At 36.3% G+C, this 16,076-nt stretch overlaps 2 protein-coding genes across 4 annotated transcripts; one reads left to right on the top strand and one right to left on the bottom strand.

Moving 5' to 3' along the window:
- Positions 1-21: 21 nt before the first annotated feature.
- On the top strand, positions 22-10,588 carry LOC112143253 (integrin beta-1). 3 transcript variants are annotated; one of them, XM_024267091.2, is made up of 7 exons: positions 22-158; positions 7,716-7,823; positions 7,904-8,176; positions 9,218-9,425; positions 9,497-9,626; positions 9,744-10,050; positions 10,131-10,588. In XM_024267091.2, exons 1-7 carry the CDS (start codon positions 124-126, stop codon positions 10,345-10,347), a joined length of 1,278 nt encoding a protein of 425 aa, XP_024122859.1. In that variant the 5' UTR covers positions 22-123; the 3' UTR covers positions 10,348-10,588. The 3 variants fall into 3 exon arrangements, with proteins under 3 accessions (XP_024122859.1, XP_024122860.1, XP_036071703.1); XM_024267092.2 differs by lacking the exon at positions 22-158 and adding an exon at positions 2,207-2,256; XM_036215810.1 differs by lacking the exon at positions 22-158 and having other exon boundaries at positions 7,558-7,823.
- Positions 913-15,790, bottom strand: mrs2 (magnesium transporter MRS2). Its single transcript, XM_024267090.2, has 13 exons — positions 15,034-15,790; positions 14,280-14,677; positions 14,132-14,196; positions 12,870-12,906; positions 11,399-11,511; positions 7,326-7,487; positions 7,095-7,225; positions 6,899-7,015; positions 5,917-5,986; positions 4,037-4,119; positions 3,125-3,242; positions 1,591-1,704; positions 913-1,397 (listed from the first exon to the last, which is right to left on the bottom strand). Exons 2-13 carry the CDS (start codon positions 14,632-14,634, stop codon positions 1,338-1,340), a joined length of 1,425 nt encoding a protein of 474 aa, XP_024122858.1. The 5' UTR covers positions 14,635-14,677; positions 15,034-15,790; the 3' UTR covers positions 913-1,337.
- Positions 15,791-16,076: the final 286 nt, after the last annotated feature.

Here is a 16,076-nt window from a genome sequence, read left to right as displayed (position 1 = left end):
TAACTGAAAAGTTTTGTTGAAGGCTAGCGCTGGAATATTTGTCTAACGCGGTTCCGAAACGATTCCCAAAACTCGATGTGACGAGAAGTTGTTTAGACTCCGCAGGCGCTGCGTGGCTCAGCGATGACGTCAACACGGCGTGACGTTCATTGGAAAAGGTAGGTTGGCCGGGAAGGGGCGGGGATTAGTAAAAATAACAATGGACGTGATCTGGCACGTTCATTTTCACCATGTTGGCACATTTTTATGAAATCAGAATATTTTTAGCGGAAACAACTGAACAATATTATGTTAATTACTGCTTCAGCTTAGAGTTGAGAGGGATACTTGTTCTGATTTGCCATTTTGAAGGACTTTTTCCAGACTATATTCCTAAAATCAAAGATTTAAAATGACATAATGATAGTAAAATGCATGAACATTTATCTGAATTTGTTCTGACACTGAGGCTGAATTGGTAGAGTTCTGATGTGGACAAGTCTCCCTCTGGTGATGAATAATAATTACAACAGTAAAAAGATTACAGTTTTTATATTGCACAAAAAATATATTTTATTATTTTTTTTCCTAAATTAACAAATATATTAAAAATCCACAATTAAAAGTTATTAACTGCAAATCACATGATTATAAAGAAATTCTGAAAAAATAAAATACATAAAAAAGTAACAGAAATTCAAAAAAAACTATTTGAAAGAGCTCAAACACATGCTCTTACAGAACTCTGATGTATCCAAATGGTAACAGTTTCGTTAAACAATTAAACGTTTCTTGTGTTTTAAACACCCCGTTTATGATTTCCAGGCATAATAAACTTCTAAAGGAAGCTGTTGTACCTTGAGAAGGTGGATTGAAGCAATCAGGAAGGAAAGAACGCCAAAAACAAGAAAGATTTGTTTTAAACCACATAGATTCATAATAAGTTATACATTTAATTAACAGTTGTTTTCCAAAGCAGTATGCTGCACTTGGACATGCAGAAAACATTGAACACACATCCATAAGGATTTTCAAATCCTTTTTTGCTTCCTCTCCAGCTTCTGAACTGAAAGAACCAACACTGTTTCCACATTACTCTCTTACAAAAACCACATTTAAACAACAATTCAAAATTCTGTCATAACCCTAACATGGTGAAAAAATAATGATGCGGACATGAATGAAAACCCAGTACAGTGGTTGTTGGATAGAGTTTTGTTCCTGCTGTGAGCCTGAAACAAACCGGTGTGTAAAGATAGAGGCAGAGAGCTCAGAAGAAATGGAGAAAATACCATTTAAAGTCATTTTTTTTCCCTAAATGTGCAGTCTTTGGCATTTTGCAGAGTAGCGCCAGGCCTTCATCTGACTCCAGGTTTCACGTCTGAAGGTTTCAAATTTCTCTTCCAAACTGGAGGAATCTGTTAAACAGAAAACATCTTTAAACAGACATTCATGTACAAATATATCTATTGATGACCTCTGAACACAGATTACTAAAAAATAGTAATCTGTGTTCTTGGTGTTTACTCTCAAAAATAATTTATTTGAGGTATTACTCAAGCAGCTTAATACATATTTCATTTTGAATATGCAGTAGATGTGTGAGTATACCAGAGGGGGGACTGAAGGTTCCAGATGGCGTCCCAGAAATGACAGAAGTCGTCTCCAGATCAACCCGCTGCCCAAGAACATGAAGCCCGTCACCAGCCAAAATGCACGTGGATCCTGGTAGCAAACGTGTACAAAAATGAATTTTTTATTGCAGTGATGATGCAGTGATTGCAAAATATGTTGGCACCCTTATATTTCTATCAGAAATTGCAATACTTCCCTAAAAAAATAGTAGCAATTACAAATATTTTGTTATTTACTTGTTTATTGTCTGCACTGGTACACCACAGAAAAACAGAAATAAAAAAACTAATCTAGGACTCACTAATGAGCTGGATAAAAATATAGGCCCCAAACATAACATCTGCTAGCACCCTCTCTGGAAAAGATGCATGAAAACAGTCACTTCCTGTAACCTTGAATGAGTTTCTTACATCTCTACTGGAATGCTGCTGCTGCCAGATTTGAAGCAGGGCTTCTCCTTACTGCTGTTTCGAGATCACTCCACAGGAGTGCAGATTCAGATCTGGACTTATTGCTGCCATGTCAGAACTCCGCAGTGCTTTATTTGTTACCATTTTTGAGAATTTTCTGAAGTGCATTTTCAGGTCATCGTCTAGCTGGAAGACCTATGACCTCTAGTGGAGATGAAGCGTTGTCACACTGGTAAGTGCCCCAAAACGTTTTTGGTAATCATCAGTTTTCATGAAGAAAAGAATGCAGTACTAAAAGCAGCAAAACATAACTGAAACTCAGCCATGTTTGACTCTAGAAACAGTTTTATTTTCTTTGAAGACCCAATTTCTTTTTCTGTAAACTGTGCCATGATGTCGTTAACCAAAAAACTAACTTTTGTCTCAGGACTGTGGTTTGCCACATTTTTAAGCAAACTCCAGTCTCACGTTTTCATGAGACTGTTGCACGTTTTTCCACATTTTCTTTTCTCAAACCACCCCAGCAACTTCTTAATATTCATTTTCCATGCTCACTGTGACAAAACAGAAAAGTTTAGTCCTCCGTTTCTCAATTTTAACTGGTTACAAGTGTGATTACTATATAGCCCACACCTGTTACCTGCCACAGGTGTGTTGAAATTACAGGAGAATCACATGATTGACAAGGAATTATTTCTTAAAATTTTTAATAAGGTGCTTATAATTTTATCCAGCCCCTTTTGAGTTTTGTCTGTATTTTTGTCAGGTATGAATTTACCTCTTACTTTTTGTGTTTTATCAGTGCAAAGAAAAACAAGAATCACTTGAATACTAAAACATAGAAGTGTAACAATTAATTCAACTAACATAAATAATAATAATTTTTATTCCTACAATCCAACCATATCGATTTGTCTGAGGAAAGTTGTTAAGCAAAATGACCTCTATGCAATCTATAATAAAATAATTTTAAAAATAAATAAATAAAATATAATCAATACTGGAAAATAGAATATTTGCAACTGGGACAATGAACTTTTCTGACTGAATTTAAGGGTGTTGACATTTTCCTCCAATTAATAAGCAGCAAAACGTCTTACATCCTCAAATGCGGTGGTCAGATTCATTCCAAAGGCCACACCTATCAGGCCGAACAGAGTCAGGGAGAAGGAACCCATGGTCAGCTGCAGGTTAAGGCGCATCATCACGTTCCGATGGCTAGAATGGAAAAGACAGCATTTTAAATATGAAGAAATAACAGCTCATAATCTAAAAACAAGTAAAGTAAGAAATTTAAACACAAGAATTAAAATAAAATGTGGCAAAGATGGATAAAAGAATGAAGCCTGACCCAGATGAAACATAAAAGGCAGTCAGAATAAAATCACCAGTAAAAGTACCACTAATAAGGGCTAAAAATAAAACTTATTTTACAAAACATGTAGATATTTAAAATGTGTAATCTCATTGGTTGTAACACTATTTAGAAATGACACACATATACATCAACAAAAACACAACTGAGAACAGAATGTGAGTCAAGTCAGAGTTAAGTTCTGAACCAAAGTTCAATGATACAGCTTTTCCTCAAAGCTTGGCTCTTTGGTCGAGTTTCACATCCACCATTTCTGGTGCAAAAGCTCAGCTCTCCAGCTACCTTCACATGTATTCTGCAACGTGGCGAAACTTGTGTGCATAAACAAGAGCACGTAGACCTCGAGGATGTGACATGACATGACTCAAGTCTGAGAGGCCAGGTTAGTTTCTCAACCTGTCTGAAATACTGTGGGTGGACAGCTGAGCAAAAAACAAAAAGTTGCAGGTTTTGAAGAAAGCATTAAACGAGGAGGCTGAGCATTTTTTATTGACTGATTGCTAAGATGTTTTTATGTAACAACTTGCCTGTAAATCAACTGTTTTAGTGCTTGGTGATTGCTTGATGTTAAATTTACTTCATTTTCAAACATCAGACAGATATCGTTTTTATTTATCGGTGATATGAAAGGGCAAACCTGTCCAGATTGATAAAGATGACGCTCTCCGAGTCGTCTATCAGTCCTTTCAGCTCTCTGGCTTTGTTCCCCAGCTCCTCGGCCTGAGAGAGCAACAACACTCACTATATTAAAGTCATTTTGCCTTTAGTAGAAAGATTATCCCACATACTGTTTTTTCTTTAAACCAATAATTTTATAAAAATAGAATAACCTCATGTTGGTGTTCTTTAATTTATCCCTAGATTTATATCACCTAATTTTTATTCTCTTAAGTGTTGTGCAAAAGATGACCTATTTAAACATTTTTAGTAGCATTTTCCAGCATAAAAAGAGGAAAATTGATAAATCTGTTATTAAATTAAGAATAGATGCATATAAATCCAAAAAGTGCTTATAAAGGAAAAAATCATCAATATAATTTTACTAACCTCTGGTGGAGTAACAATGCATGTGCAAGTTTGGGCACCCCATGCTTTATTGTGCATGAAGAACCCAAGGAAGGATGGAAAAATCCTCTAGAGTTATCAGATTACAGATGAGACATTATTTTTCATGTTTAAAAAAAATTAGGCTTTATTTCCATCCTTTGCCCTTTCAAAATAACAAAATAATTGGGGTGTGCAAAGTTTGAATACCCTGCAGAGTTTGTACCTTGTACTGCCCCCCCTTGGCAACTATCACAGCTTGTAAAGGCTTTTTAGCCAGCCAAGAATCTCTCAATTCTTTACAAAAGTCTTCCAGTTCTCCGAGACCTCTGGGATGTCTGTTACACACTGCTCTTTTCAGGTCTACCCATAGATTTTTAATGATGTTGAGGTCACGTGATTGGGAAGTCCGCTGCAAAACCTTCAGTTTCTGCCTCTTAATGTGAGACAGTGTGAATTTTGAGGCGTATTAAGAATCATTATCATTCGGAAAAGTTCTCCTTTCTTCAACTTCAACTTTTTCACAGATGGCATCAAGTTAGTGTCCAAAATTTGCTGACATTTTGTGGAATCCATTCTTCCTTCTACTTGTGAAATGTTTCCTGTGTGGCTGGCTGCAGTACAAGCCCAATGCATGATTGATCCAACCCCATGCTTTGCAGTTGGACAGAGGTTCTTTTCATTAAAATCTGTTCCCTTTCTTCTCCAAACGTACCTTTGCTCATTGCAGCACGAAAGTTTAATTTTAACCCCGTCGGTCCACAGAACTCAAGTTCATTTGTGAACTTCAAACGTTTAATTTAGTGGTGAGGACGTGGAAGAGGTTTTCTTTGATGGCTCTTCCATGAAAACCATATTTATACAAATATCTCTTGGCAGTAGAACAGGGTAGCACAGCTCCAAAGTCTGCAGGTCTTTCTGGAGGGATCAACGTGGATTTTGACTTGCTTTTCTCGCAATCCTGCAAGCTGCTCTGTCTGAGATTGTTCTTGGTCTTCCAGATCTTCCTTTAACTTCCACTGTTCCTGTTGACTGCCATTTCTTAATGACATTCTAAACAGAGGACAATGGCATCTGAAAATGCTTTGCTATCTTCTTATAGCCTTCTCCATGCTGATAGTTGGAGGAAGGTCAGACAGCTCAGATTATTTAAAATCTTTGAGATTTAAATCACCTGTCTTTACAGTGATTATGAACAACTCATGACACTGTCAGGACTCAGCTTTCCAAGGGGGATACTATAAATTCTGCAGGGTTCACAAACTTTTACACTCGCCATTATTTTCTTTTTCTGTTATTTTGAACGGGTAAATGAGGGAAATAATTTATTTGACATATTAAAAGAATGTCTCATCTGTATTCCTTTTGGATGATTTTTCCATCTTTGCTTTGCTTCTTTATGCACAATAATATAGCATTTTACTTGAGGTGCCAAAACTTTTGATCTCCATGTTCAATAAAACACAGCTCTACCTGCATGTAGAAATTCTCCAGCAAAAGTTCCATCTCCTCAGCATGGTCAATACCCAGACTGCTTTCTTCACTACAACACACATGCAGACGCAACATCTGTTAAAGTGATACAAAAACACACACAAGTATGCTGCTGACTGACATTTTTTTCTTTATACTACAAAAAAGTGTGCAAAAATAAAGCACATGTTCATAAACCTACTTGGTATTGCAACTTAATAACAAGAAAAAGCTACCATCTTAATGTCCACTAGTGTCTATTATTTGCATTTATCATAATAACTGATCTGCTTTCCAGCTATAAAAAAAATGGTCTTGCTTTTGTTCTGGCTTTAAGGTGAAGTTAAGGTGAGTTTGGAGTAGAAATGGTTAGATGCATATTTACGTATACATCTATGGGGTCAAAGGTCAGAGAAAAAAAGTCATTTCAGTTGAATAACTTGATGAATTCTTATATATTCAATGACTTAAGGATTAGTTTATTTATCTCCATGTACAATATATGTAAATAATATTTTTATTCTTATATTTTATTCTACATAGTTTTTAGACATTTTTCACATATTTTATCTTTTATTCACTTGTCTGGAGAGCCACTGTTTTTTCGTTGTAACACAAGTCCTTGTGCAACAATGACATTAAAGATCATTCTGATTCTGATTCTGATTAGTTAAAAAACAACAGTTAATGCTGGTATCTGACCAAAACCAGATAAAATCACTTTGAGGTGGTAAAAGGCAGTCATGCATTATGGTGTCAGGACTATAAACGACTTTAAGGTACGTTTTAAAACCTTTTGGGTCAATTTTTAAAGCCATGAACATGTGTGAAAAATATGAATTGACTGTACATTTTTAGGGCTACTTTATTTTCTGACCTTTGCACACTGAGATTCCATTGAACAGCATTATCTTTTTATTTACATGATTCTTAGAATGGCTTTAAATGTGCATGTAGGTGTTTGAGGGCAGGATTTACATACAAAACTCTTGGATCTGTCCACTTTGTGAGACAAAGCTCCTCGATGATCTCATCTTCATCCAAGATCTTCAGCAACGAGTCTTTGAATACTTTGATTTCAGTTTCCAACTCTGACAAACTGTGGGTTTCAACAGATTTAGACAAATGAATACTGGATTATATTACTCAAACACATACATATGTGGTATTTGATTCACCTCTTGCTGTTTTGCAACAATATGTGTAGTTTGCTTCTGTCGGCAGAAAGGATCTTAGGATCCACGAGGGACTCCAAGATGTCCAATATTACAGGTTCTACATCGTTGAGCCGGCTTTGCAAAGTATTAACCTATAGAGACAGAAACAAGAGAGGAAATTCAATGAACCGTATCTTGCAGCCGACTTTCAGACATGCAGCACAGAAAAAAAAACACTCTTATCTATTTGACCTTGTGCTGCAAGATGGCCTCCAGCGCTCTGAACTCAAATGGCAGTGTGTGTGTCACTGATGCCAGCTGGGGGGCCAGATCCATGATCAACCAGCGCTCCAGCCCCAGGCCACGAAAATCCAACACCATCAGGGACTGTGGGGTTAGGATGGCTTTCAAAGACTGTGAAGGAAAACAGCAGAAAGGCGGCTTAGTGAAAAACAACATGACACCACTTCAATTGTTTAAGGTCTCCCAGATGAGATAAATGGTTGTGATGTTCGGTGCATGGAATCACATGTGCACTTTGTCACAACATATATGTTTGGAGGCCACCTATCGCTACACAGACTCTGAACTGTCAACAGTGACAGACCCGATCAATGAAACCATGTTTTTTTCTTTTCACAGGCACACTTGTTGTTTTCAAAAGCAGACCAATCAGGATCCAGGCCCCACATCCCCCAGACCATATCAGACACAAGGGAGATTCTCTAACACTGCAGCTGCGACGTCCAGGTGAGTAATTTGTGTGTTTGTTGACTTCCTAATGAAAATTCCTCATCCCCAGTAATCAAAGGTTTTGCTGTGATTTGCAGGATGGCGGTGAAGCTGCTCTGCCTTCTCCCACTGCTGCTTCTGTCATGCCAGAGAGCAGCTGGAACAGGCGGGAGGGTCAAAGCACAAACGTGTGTCACAAGCACCTCCAGCTGTGAGGAGTGCATCCAGGCCGACCCAGAGTGCGCCTGGTGCCTGGCCCCCCAGTCTAGAATCCGCTGCCATAAATTTGGGAGACTCCAGAGAGCAGGCTGCCCTGAAAAATATATTTATAACCCTCAAAGCAGCATGCAGGTTGCTAAGAATGAAAGCAGGTGAGTGCTTTGTTTTGAAGACTCGCATTAAACTGCTTTCAGGTAAAAAAAATAAAAAAATGAAAAATAAAAAAAAAAAAAAAAAAAAGATCAGAAAGATCTGTAGGAGATCCTTTATGTATGATGTCACTGACAGCACATGAGGAAGGAGACAGTTTAAGATCCCTTTTAATACTTTTCAAATGTCTTCAGGGCCCTAAACTTCCTTAGAAGGTCTCCTAGACTCAGAGGTTCTCCAGCTTTTGCCGTCTAAACTGTCATCATGGGACTTAAATGTAGCTTTTCACTAACATCTTTATCAGTTATTTCATTAATTTTATATTTACCTATATGTAAGCAATGTTTTTGAGTCAATTCAGTTTCTGCATTTGACATTGTGTAATTTTTTTTAAATGATATTGTACATGTTATTTTAAAACATGATTTAAACACATTGACTTAACTATGGACAAATAATAAATTCAGCATCCCCTGAACTATAAAATACTCTGCAGAATAAGAAGTCATATCATCTAAAAATGCACAATAAAGGATACATAGATATATATATAAGTTAATTTATTATCTTGATCTTTTTGTATATTATTTTTTTTTCATTTTATCATGTATTAATTTATTATTTATTTAGTTTAATGAAACATAGGAGGACTATAATAAATTAGCGCAACATATAAACAATGCCGTATACTTGTATAAATAATGGCGTAAAAACAATTACTCAGTTAAATTTGCTAATATTTTATGATTTATTTTCTGTAATACTGGTGTGGCTCTGCTGAATGCATCTCAGTGGTTAAAGCTGGGTTCTGTTTCAGGTTGCCAGGTTGGCAGATGCCCCCAAACAAGCAGTTCACTGTCTCCTTCTTTTGTGTCTGGTCTTATTTTTATGTTTAACTAATGTTGATAAAAACTGAAAGGTTTGAGGGGTAAAAGTGTTTGTACATGTTTTTTTGCAACACATGTGCTACCTGATATTAAAAAGTGACCTATAGAATAGGATCGATTCTGGTTGTCTTGCTTGTGACATGTGAATGTCTGCAGGAAAGTCCCAGCAGATTCCACCCCTCTGTTCCTGCAGCCTCAGGAACTTTCCATTCAGCTAAGACCAGGAGTGCATCAGTCCTTTCCTCTCAACATCTTCATGACAACAGATCAGGCGACAGATCTCACTCTGGATGTCAGTGGTGTTCCAGATGGAGTCAACATCACGTTCAGCAGTGCTGACAAAGGAAACCCTCTTCTGGTGCAGGTCAGAACGACCCTGTACTGTATGATGAGTTCACATTTAAATCCTGACACTAGCTAATCTTGTCCTGCCAGGTGAATGTGGAAGCTGCTCAGTGTCCCAGCAGGAGTGATCTTTCAGCACACAACAGGACGGAGCCGTGGTCTGTCCTCATTACACCTCGAGGGTCCTCATTGAGCGTAAAACTGGAGATTTCTTTGCTGTGTAAGCCAACAAAAGCAACATTAATATATTTAAGAGCTTGAATTGTTGTCTAAAAAATAAGTTGGGCTTTTTAAAAATTAGAGTTTTTTTGTGATGGAAAAAACCTGATTTCCTCAGGTACCTGTGGTTGCATTGAAAATGGTGAAGAAAACAGCAGTTTCTGCAGCAATCGAGGAGATTTCATGTGTGGGAAGTGCCACTGCCACCAGCCCTACTTCGGACAGTCCTGCCAACTACAGGAGGACAGCTTTTTCTCAGATGATGAGTCTATGTGCCGCTCAGCTGCAGATGCCGCGGTGTGCAGCGGAAGAGGAACCTGCATCGAAGGCAGCTGTGAGTGCTTCAGGCGGGAAAATCCAAGAGAACGATACAGTGGAAGGTTCTGCGAATGCGACAACTTTAACTGTCCATATCACAATGGCAGGTACAGTAATGTGGAAGAGGAAATTTGTCTTATTTGTCATCATGACACATGTTCCTAAAACACTATTTCCTGTCAAACAGAATTTGCGGCGGGCATGGGGAGTGTGTTTGCGGAAAGTGTCACTGTGAGAGCAATTGGGTCGGTGAAGACTGCGGCTGCAACTCTGAAATTACTTCCTGCATGGGACAAAACCAGCTTATCTGCAGTGGGAGAGGGTTGTGTCAGTGTGGAACATGTGAATGTTACCCCACATTCAGAGGCCAGACCTGTGAAAGCCTCATTTTGACACCGCCCTGAGGAGCCATAAAGAGAACAAAAGAGTGAATGCACCTCTTGCTGATGCCTCCTGTTATTTTATCTGGGAACTTAAATGCAAAAGAAATATATTTGCGTTAATATTTACAAAAAAGTACAAATATACGACCAACTATAAAAGGGTGAACGCAAAGATCCACTTCAATATCATTTTTGGCGTTTTTAACATGTTCTTTTAGCCTTTTTCTGATGATGGAGGGCATAAAGAGAATTAAGCTTAAAATTGTGTTTGAGTACTTTTTTAATCAAATCGATGTGAATCAGGAGAAGACGAAAAAGATGCATTTTGAAAAAGATTGTTGGAAAACCTCTGCTCCACTCCATTCTGATGCATCAACTTGTAGACAATGAGATCCATTTACATTGGATTAAATTGGATTTTTGTTGCACTGATAATGTTAGAGTGGGGGTGCGATGAGCTGTAAGCTAGTGGGAGAGTGTAAACAGATAGTTGACGGGAAGTGAAGGTGGCCTTAATCCACCTCCAACTTCATTGGACAACTGCAGCTCTGCGGAAAGCATCCAGGAAAACAACACAATGGAGGGGGGGTGGATTTGGTTTTTATTTGAACTTTTTATCAGTGTTATCACTCAAAAGCAAATTTTTCTTTTGTTTTTATTGTGTCTTTCTAGCTTGCTCACTTTAACCACGTTGGAGACCAAAAATTAAAATCCAGGAGAACCTGAGATGCTCAGTGAAATGAGCTCATTTACTCTTCTGCTCCATTCTAAGTCTTTTGGTGGAACAATAACTAAAACTTAAGCTAGAAAACCGTCTCTTTATGCACTGAATTGCAATGGGGTGACTCACTCACATTAACTTTAATTTAAATATAAGAATTTACAACCAAAGAAACAATATGATGCATTCTTGGAGCTTTCATGGTTTGGGGATCTTTCAAACAAAACCATGTTTCAAACTTGTGAAATAGAACTGCACCAAACTACTGCACTTTAAAAATCTGTGCAAAACAGGCTTTGGAAACCAGCAGACAGAATGGCAAAATGTGAAAAAGGCAAAGTGGAGACATACCGCCATCCGTAGGATAATACAGTTATTTCTGGCAGAAAGGCAGGTGCTGTGCTGGAAGCGAAGGTCTCTCGCCTGTAGACCCAGTTCCTGGCAGAGTTCTGTCTTTTTCTTTTCTGGAAAGGGAGGAAAAAACTGTGTGTTTCCTTTATTCCTGGGTGTAAATGTAAGCATTTTCCCCTTTAGATTTTCAATCAATGTATTTAAATTGTACCGACAAAAAGCATAATCTTAATCCCAATTTTTCACAAATCAGTTAAAAAATGACACATATTATGTAATTTATAGGCATTACACCACTTTGTATTGGGTCCAAAAATAAAATACAAATTGCAACCAAAAAAAATCAAGAGTTATAACAGTTTTATGCATTTAAATGGGGGATACATTTTTTAAAAGTTATTTAAAACCCTAAATCAGATGTTGCACTGCTGTTGCTTACCCACATATCAACAGCAAAATGCTAAGTGCTTTAATCCAATGAGGTCTGCAAGCTTTTATTATTGCAAAAATGTTATGATCCACTAGCATCAAATAAATGTGACAAAAGTTCAAGTTTGGCTGAGACAATAGTTGAATCATTTCAAAAAACATTCTGAGTCAAGTTTTAGCATTCACAGAAAGGCTCCTCCAAACACATGAAAAAAAGAAAATTGAAAGTTTAACACACAGTTTAACACTTTGGATGAGGAGTTGGACATAAAGAGGTTTTGTACATCTATCCAAACAACTCTGGAAAAGCCTGTATAAGGACATTTTTCCAGTAATCATGACGTTTTGTTTAGATGTGACCTAAAAAGTGTTTAATGACTTCTTATCCCTTTTCCAGATGTCTAAAATAGATTTTTGCGAAGGTTCTGTTTATTTTCTGAATAATTGAATTTTACTTTTATTTTTTCATTGGATTGAGGGTTTTAATTTTTTTTTTAAATATATATATATTAGTTTATGATACACATTTAAAAAACTGTTAAGATTTAAGTCTAAACAGTTGCCAACTTCTCTTTAGGGAGGGGATGCTCTTCTACAGGTGACTAAGAACTATCTTCCTTGTTCTAAATATTTTGTAGTTTTCCATCCTTTCTGCTCTAGATAAAATATTGTCTAAAAACTGCTTCAAGACAGAGAAACTTAAGCAGTCATGTTTCTTTCTTGATACCTAAAAACTTGTGTTTTTTTAATATTCTGATATCTAAAACCTAGAAAAATAATGCATGGATTTCCTCACATGTACAGAGCTAATGTGAAGTAACTATAGTAATAAAGTTATTTGTCCAATATTGTGTATTAAAGTCATTTCTGAGTCGAATAAAGGTGAAAGAACATCGTAAATATATATATATATATATATATATATATATATATATATATATATATATAAAAAAGGGTGAATAAAAAAATTAATGACAAAACCAGCTTTTTAAATTGAACTAAAAACTAAAAAATCTAAAGGACGTGTATATCAGACGCTTACCAAATGATGTAACATTCCCATCTTGGTCAAAGTTCATCTGTTAAACAAAAAATTAAAAAAGACACACACAACTTTTAATTAACAAAATATTCAGCATTATTATGTTTGAAACAGGTTTTGCATTTTTTTGTTTCAAACCTAAGAAATCTAAAAGAAAAAAAGAGAAAAAATACCCATCTTTTCCTCAAAGGTCTTTCGATCTCTTAAATACAACAGTGTCCAGATGTGGGTTTTAGAGTCGACTCAAAGTCCCTACTGCAGCATCAAAATGCTCCCACCACCATAATGCTCCCACCACCATGTATTTCCTATGGGATCATTTTCTCTGCGGTTTTTGCTTCAGTTGTGTTCATATTGGGACAGAAGAATATTGTTTACTATTACATCTGTTTAAAAACGAAACTTTGCAAGGACCTGTTTTTATATATATATATATATATATATATATATATATATATATATATATATATATATATATATATATATATATATATATATATTTGGTCTTCATTCACAACTTTCAAACTAAAAGCCCATTCATTTTTAGACTAAATTATCTCATGTATGAATAGTGATGGCTTTCTGCTCTATCAGTCTAACATAGAAAAAAATTAGCAATTAGATTTTTCTAAATAAATATCTCAAACAATAACCATTATTTAATCAGATACTTCAAATGATGAGATAAATGATTACAGTGTTAACTGTTTTACTTAGAAATGGTAAAAAACAGGAAACTCCTAATTGTTTTAAAGTAACAACACATGATATCTGTATCTTTGTCTGTGAGGGGAAGTTGTGGAAGAACAGAGAGGAAAGTACCAAAATGAGTAAAATGTTAAAGCAATTTAAAAACTTACAAATGAAAAGTTAGGAAAGTTATACATTAGAAAATGGGACAATGTAAAACAATCATGACTTCATTACGTTTTGGTACCTTGATGTTTTTTCTCTTTTTTTCTTTAATTATTTTGTGTTTTTGTGAACAATTATTATATGTTTAATATGTAAAAATGCATATGTAAAATATAAAAAGATTGGGAGCTGGATTTAATATGATTTTTGTTCCTTTTTCTAGCTCTTTATTACTTTCCATTCATCATGTTTGATTATTTTATTTTGTGTTTGAAAATAAAAGGATTGTTAATCACATTTCCCAAGTTGAATGTCAAACACAAAAATAAACTGTCGTATCCACCATTTTGAATGGAATGCACACAAAGAGTAACATCAAAATCAAAATAACGTTTCAATTATCTTACCACAATAAAAGTGGGAGAGACACTAGAGTGGGGAGCGTCTGTCACTCTTCGGCGAACAAAAGACACTGTTGGGGAAAAAAATAAAAAGCTTAAAGGAAATATAGTTTTAAATGAACTGCTTTCTATGATGATATTTCTCTAAACCTACCAGGCCAGGCCGCGTCTCCTCTCAGGTTATTTTCTGCTAACGCTGCAGAATGAGGTCTTAAAGGAAGAAAACTTGACACATAGTGAGCTTGACCCCACAGGGGATTTGGGCTCAAACTATTAAATCTTCCACCTAAAATATTCACTTTACTACTTTGTGTAAATTTGAGCGGACAGACCTCTGTATGCACACTGCTGAAGATAAGAGTTGAACTTCCATTTAGTCTCAAGGGAGACGAGCAGAGAAAACTGAAAAGATGCTTGGAATGAAACTTGCCAACAAAAGCCATCTTTGAGGCTTTAAAACAACCAGATGAGAGCAACCTGTGCATGAGAGCCTCTATGCAGACTGCCATTCTGGTTTGAGGAGCCCACGGTGAGGAGGGGATGAGAAAAGGGCTGAAGGAGAAAATAAAGGCTTCAGCCTTAATTCACAAACGGGGAGGTGTTGAACGATTTAAGTCCTGGGGTCATCTTGCTTTGTAGCCTCACAAGTGTGAAAGTCAGTTATTAAAAAAAAAAAAAAAGAAAAATATAATTTAATTTAAAACAAATATATAGAAATGCTAAGCTCGTCTAACACAAATAATTTCATAAACTACTTGGTACATTTCATAAAAGCACCGAAATGATATATTTTGTGCTAGATAACTTATGGAAACAAGTTATAATAACTTTTATATATTTCTTTCCTCTAAAACCTCAAAATTCTTCGTGACATTAAGTTTTGAAAACAGGTAAATTAAATCGGTTACTTTCTGTTTTGTTGCTGTCCCGAATCAACGCCTGAAGGTGAGTTTTAAGTCTCAAAACAAATAAGTTAGCTTTTAGCTAGCCGTAAGCTAATCATAACCCGGGTCATTACCAGACCACAATGCACCGCGGCCCAAGAGTACACCGACAAAGCTCGTCTCCGCACAGGAGCATTACTCGCACTATAAATTTAATGAGGTTAAGAAACAGCTCACATGAAAAACACATTTTACTTTTTTATTGTTCATCGCACTATAATCTTCACATTGTTAGTAAAAGACTCATTTTAAAATTTGAAGGAAATTCAGGTGATTGATGGAAGGAGGAATTTATTCCGCAAGGATTTTATTTTTTTTCCATCCACCCATCTCTTCATACCAACTTTTTCCTCTGCAGGGTCACAGAGATGCTCCCCAGGATACACCCTCATGTTGATAGTCTGTTGCTGGGGAGAACATTCACACACACACACACACCTGAGGGGAAATTGAGTCTCTTACTATTGGAGGAAGATGTCTTTGGGAGGGAATTGGAGTGTCGGGGGAACACCTACGCAGGGAAAAGATGCAAATTCCACATAGACTTGAGGAGATGAAGATATTGAGGTTTTCTTTGGGAGCTACGAGGATGGATACGATCAGGAAGGATTTGAATATATCAGAGAAATAGCATGTTAGATGTTTTGAAAAGCAGATTGAGATGGCTTGGACCACGGATGCTGAGGTTGGAGCTAGAAGAAGGCCAAAAATTTTAAAAAATGTATGGATATTGTGTAGGACTTGAGTCCCCAACTAATTTGACGAGACATCCAGTAACTCTGTCAGATTGACTGGGGTCCGAACATGCAAAAACATTCAGACAATAATTCACTTTTCTGTTTAATTATTTAATTCAAATGTGTGTTAATCAACAAAGAACTTTTTTTTTATCTTATTGTCTCAAAAACTATTTCTGTCATTCCTTTTTGTACAAAAAATACATAACTAAGTTGAATAATAAAAAAAGATTTCACATAAACTTGCTTCCTTTAAGTGCAATTTGTGTG

The sequence above is a fragment of the Oryzias melastigma genome, linkage group LG16, assembly GCF_002922805.2.
Source record: "Oryzias melastigma strain HK-1 linkage group LG16, ASM292280v2, whole genome shotgun sequence".
NCBI lineage: Eukaryota > Metazoa > Chordata > Actinopteri > Beloniformes > Adrianichthyidae > Oryzias > Oryzias melastigma.
Note: the sequence above shows the minus strand (reverse complement) of the source record. Positions and strands in the feature narration are given on the sequence as shown.

Bases quoted from the DNA above. Each gene is read 5' to 3' on its own strand.
- LOC112143253 (XM_036215810.1), top strand. From the start codon at position 7,573: ATGGTTGTGATGTTCGGTGCATGGAATCACATGTGCACTTTGTCACAA. The intron at 8,177-9,217 runs GTGAGTGCTTTG...GAATGTCTGCAG, and splicing joins GTTGCTAAGAATGAAAGCAG to GAAAGTCCCAGCAGATTCCA. The intron at 10,051-10,130 runs GTACAGTAATGT...CCTGTCAAACAG, and splicing joins TGTCCATATCACAATGGCAG to AATTTGCGGCGGGCATGGGG.
- mrs2 (XM_024267090.2), bottom strand. From the start codon at position 14,634: ATGGCAGTCTGCATAGAGGCTCTCATGCACAGGTTGCTCTCATCTGGT. The intron at 11,512-12,869 runs GTAAGCGTCTGA...CTCCCTTTCCAG, and splicing joins TGGGAATGTTACATCATTTG to AAAAGAAAAAGACAGAACTC. The intron at 3,243-4,036 runs GTTTGCCCTTTC...TTTCCATTCTAG, and splicing joins ATCTTTATCAATCTGGACAG to CCATCGGAACGTGATGATGC.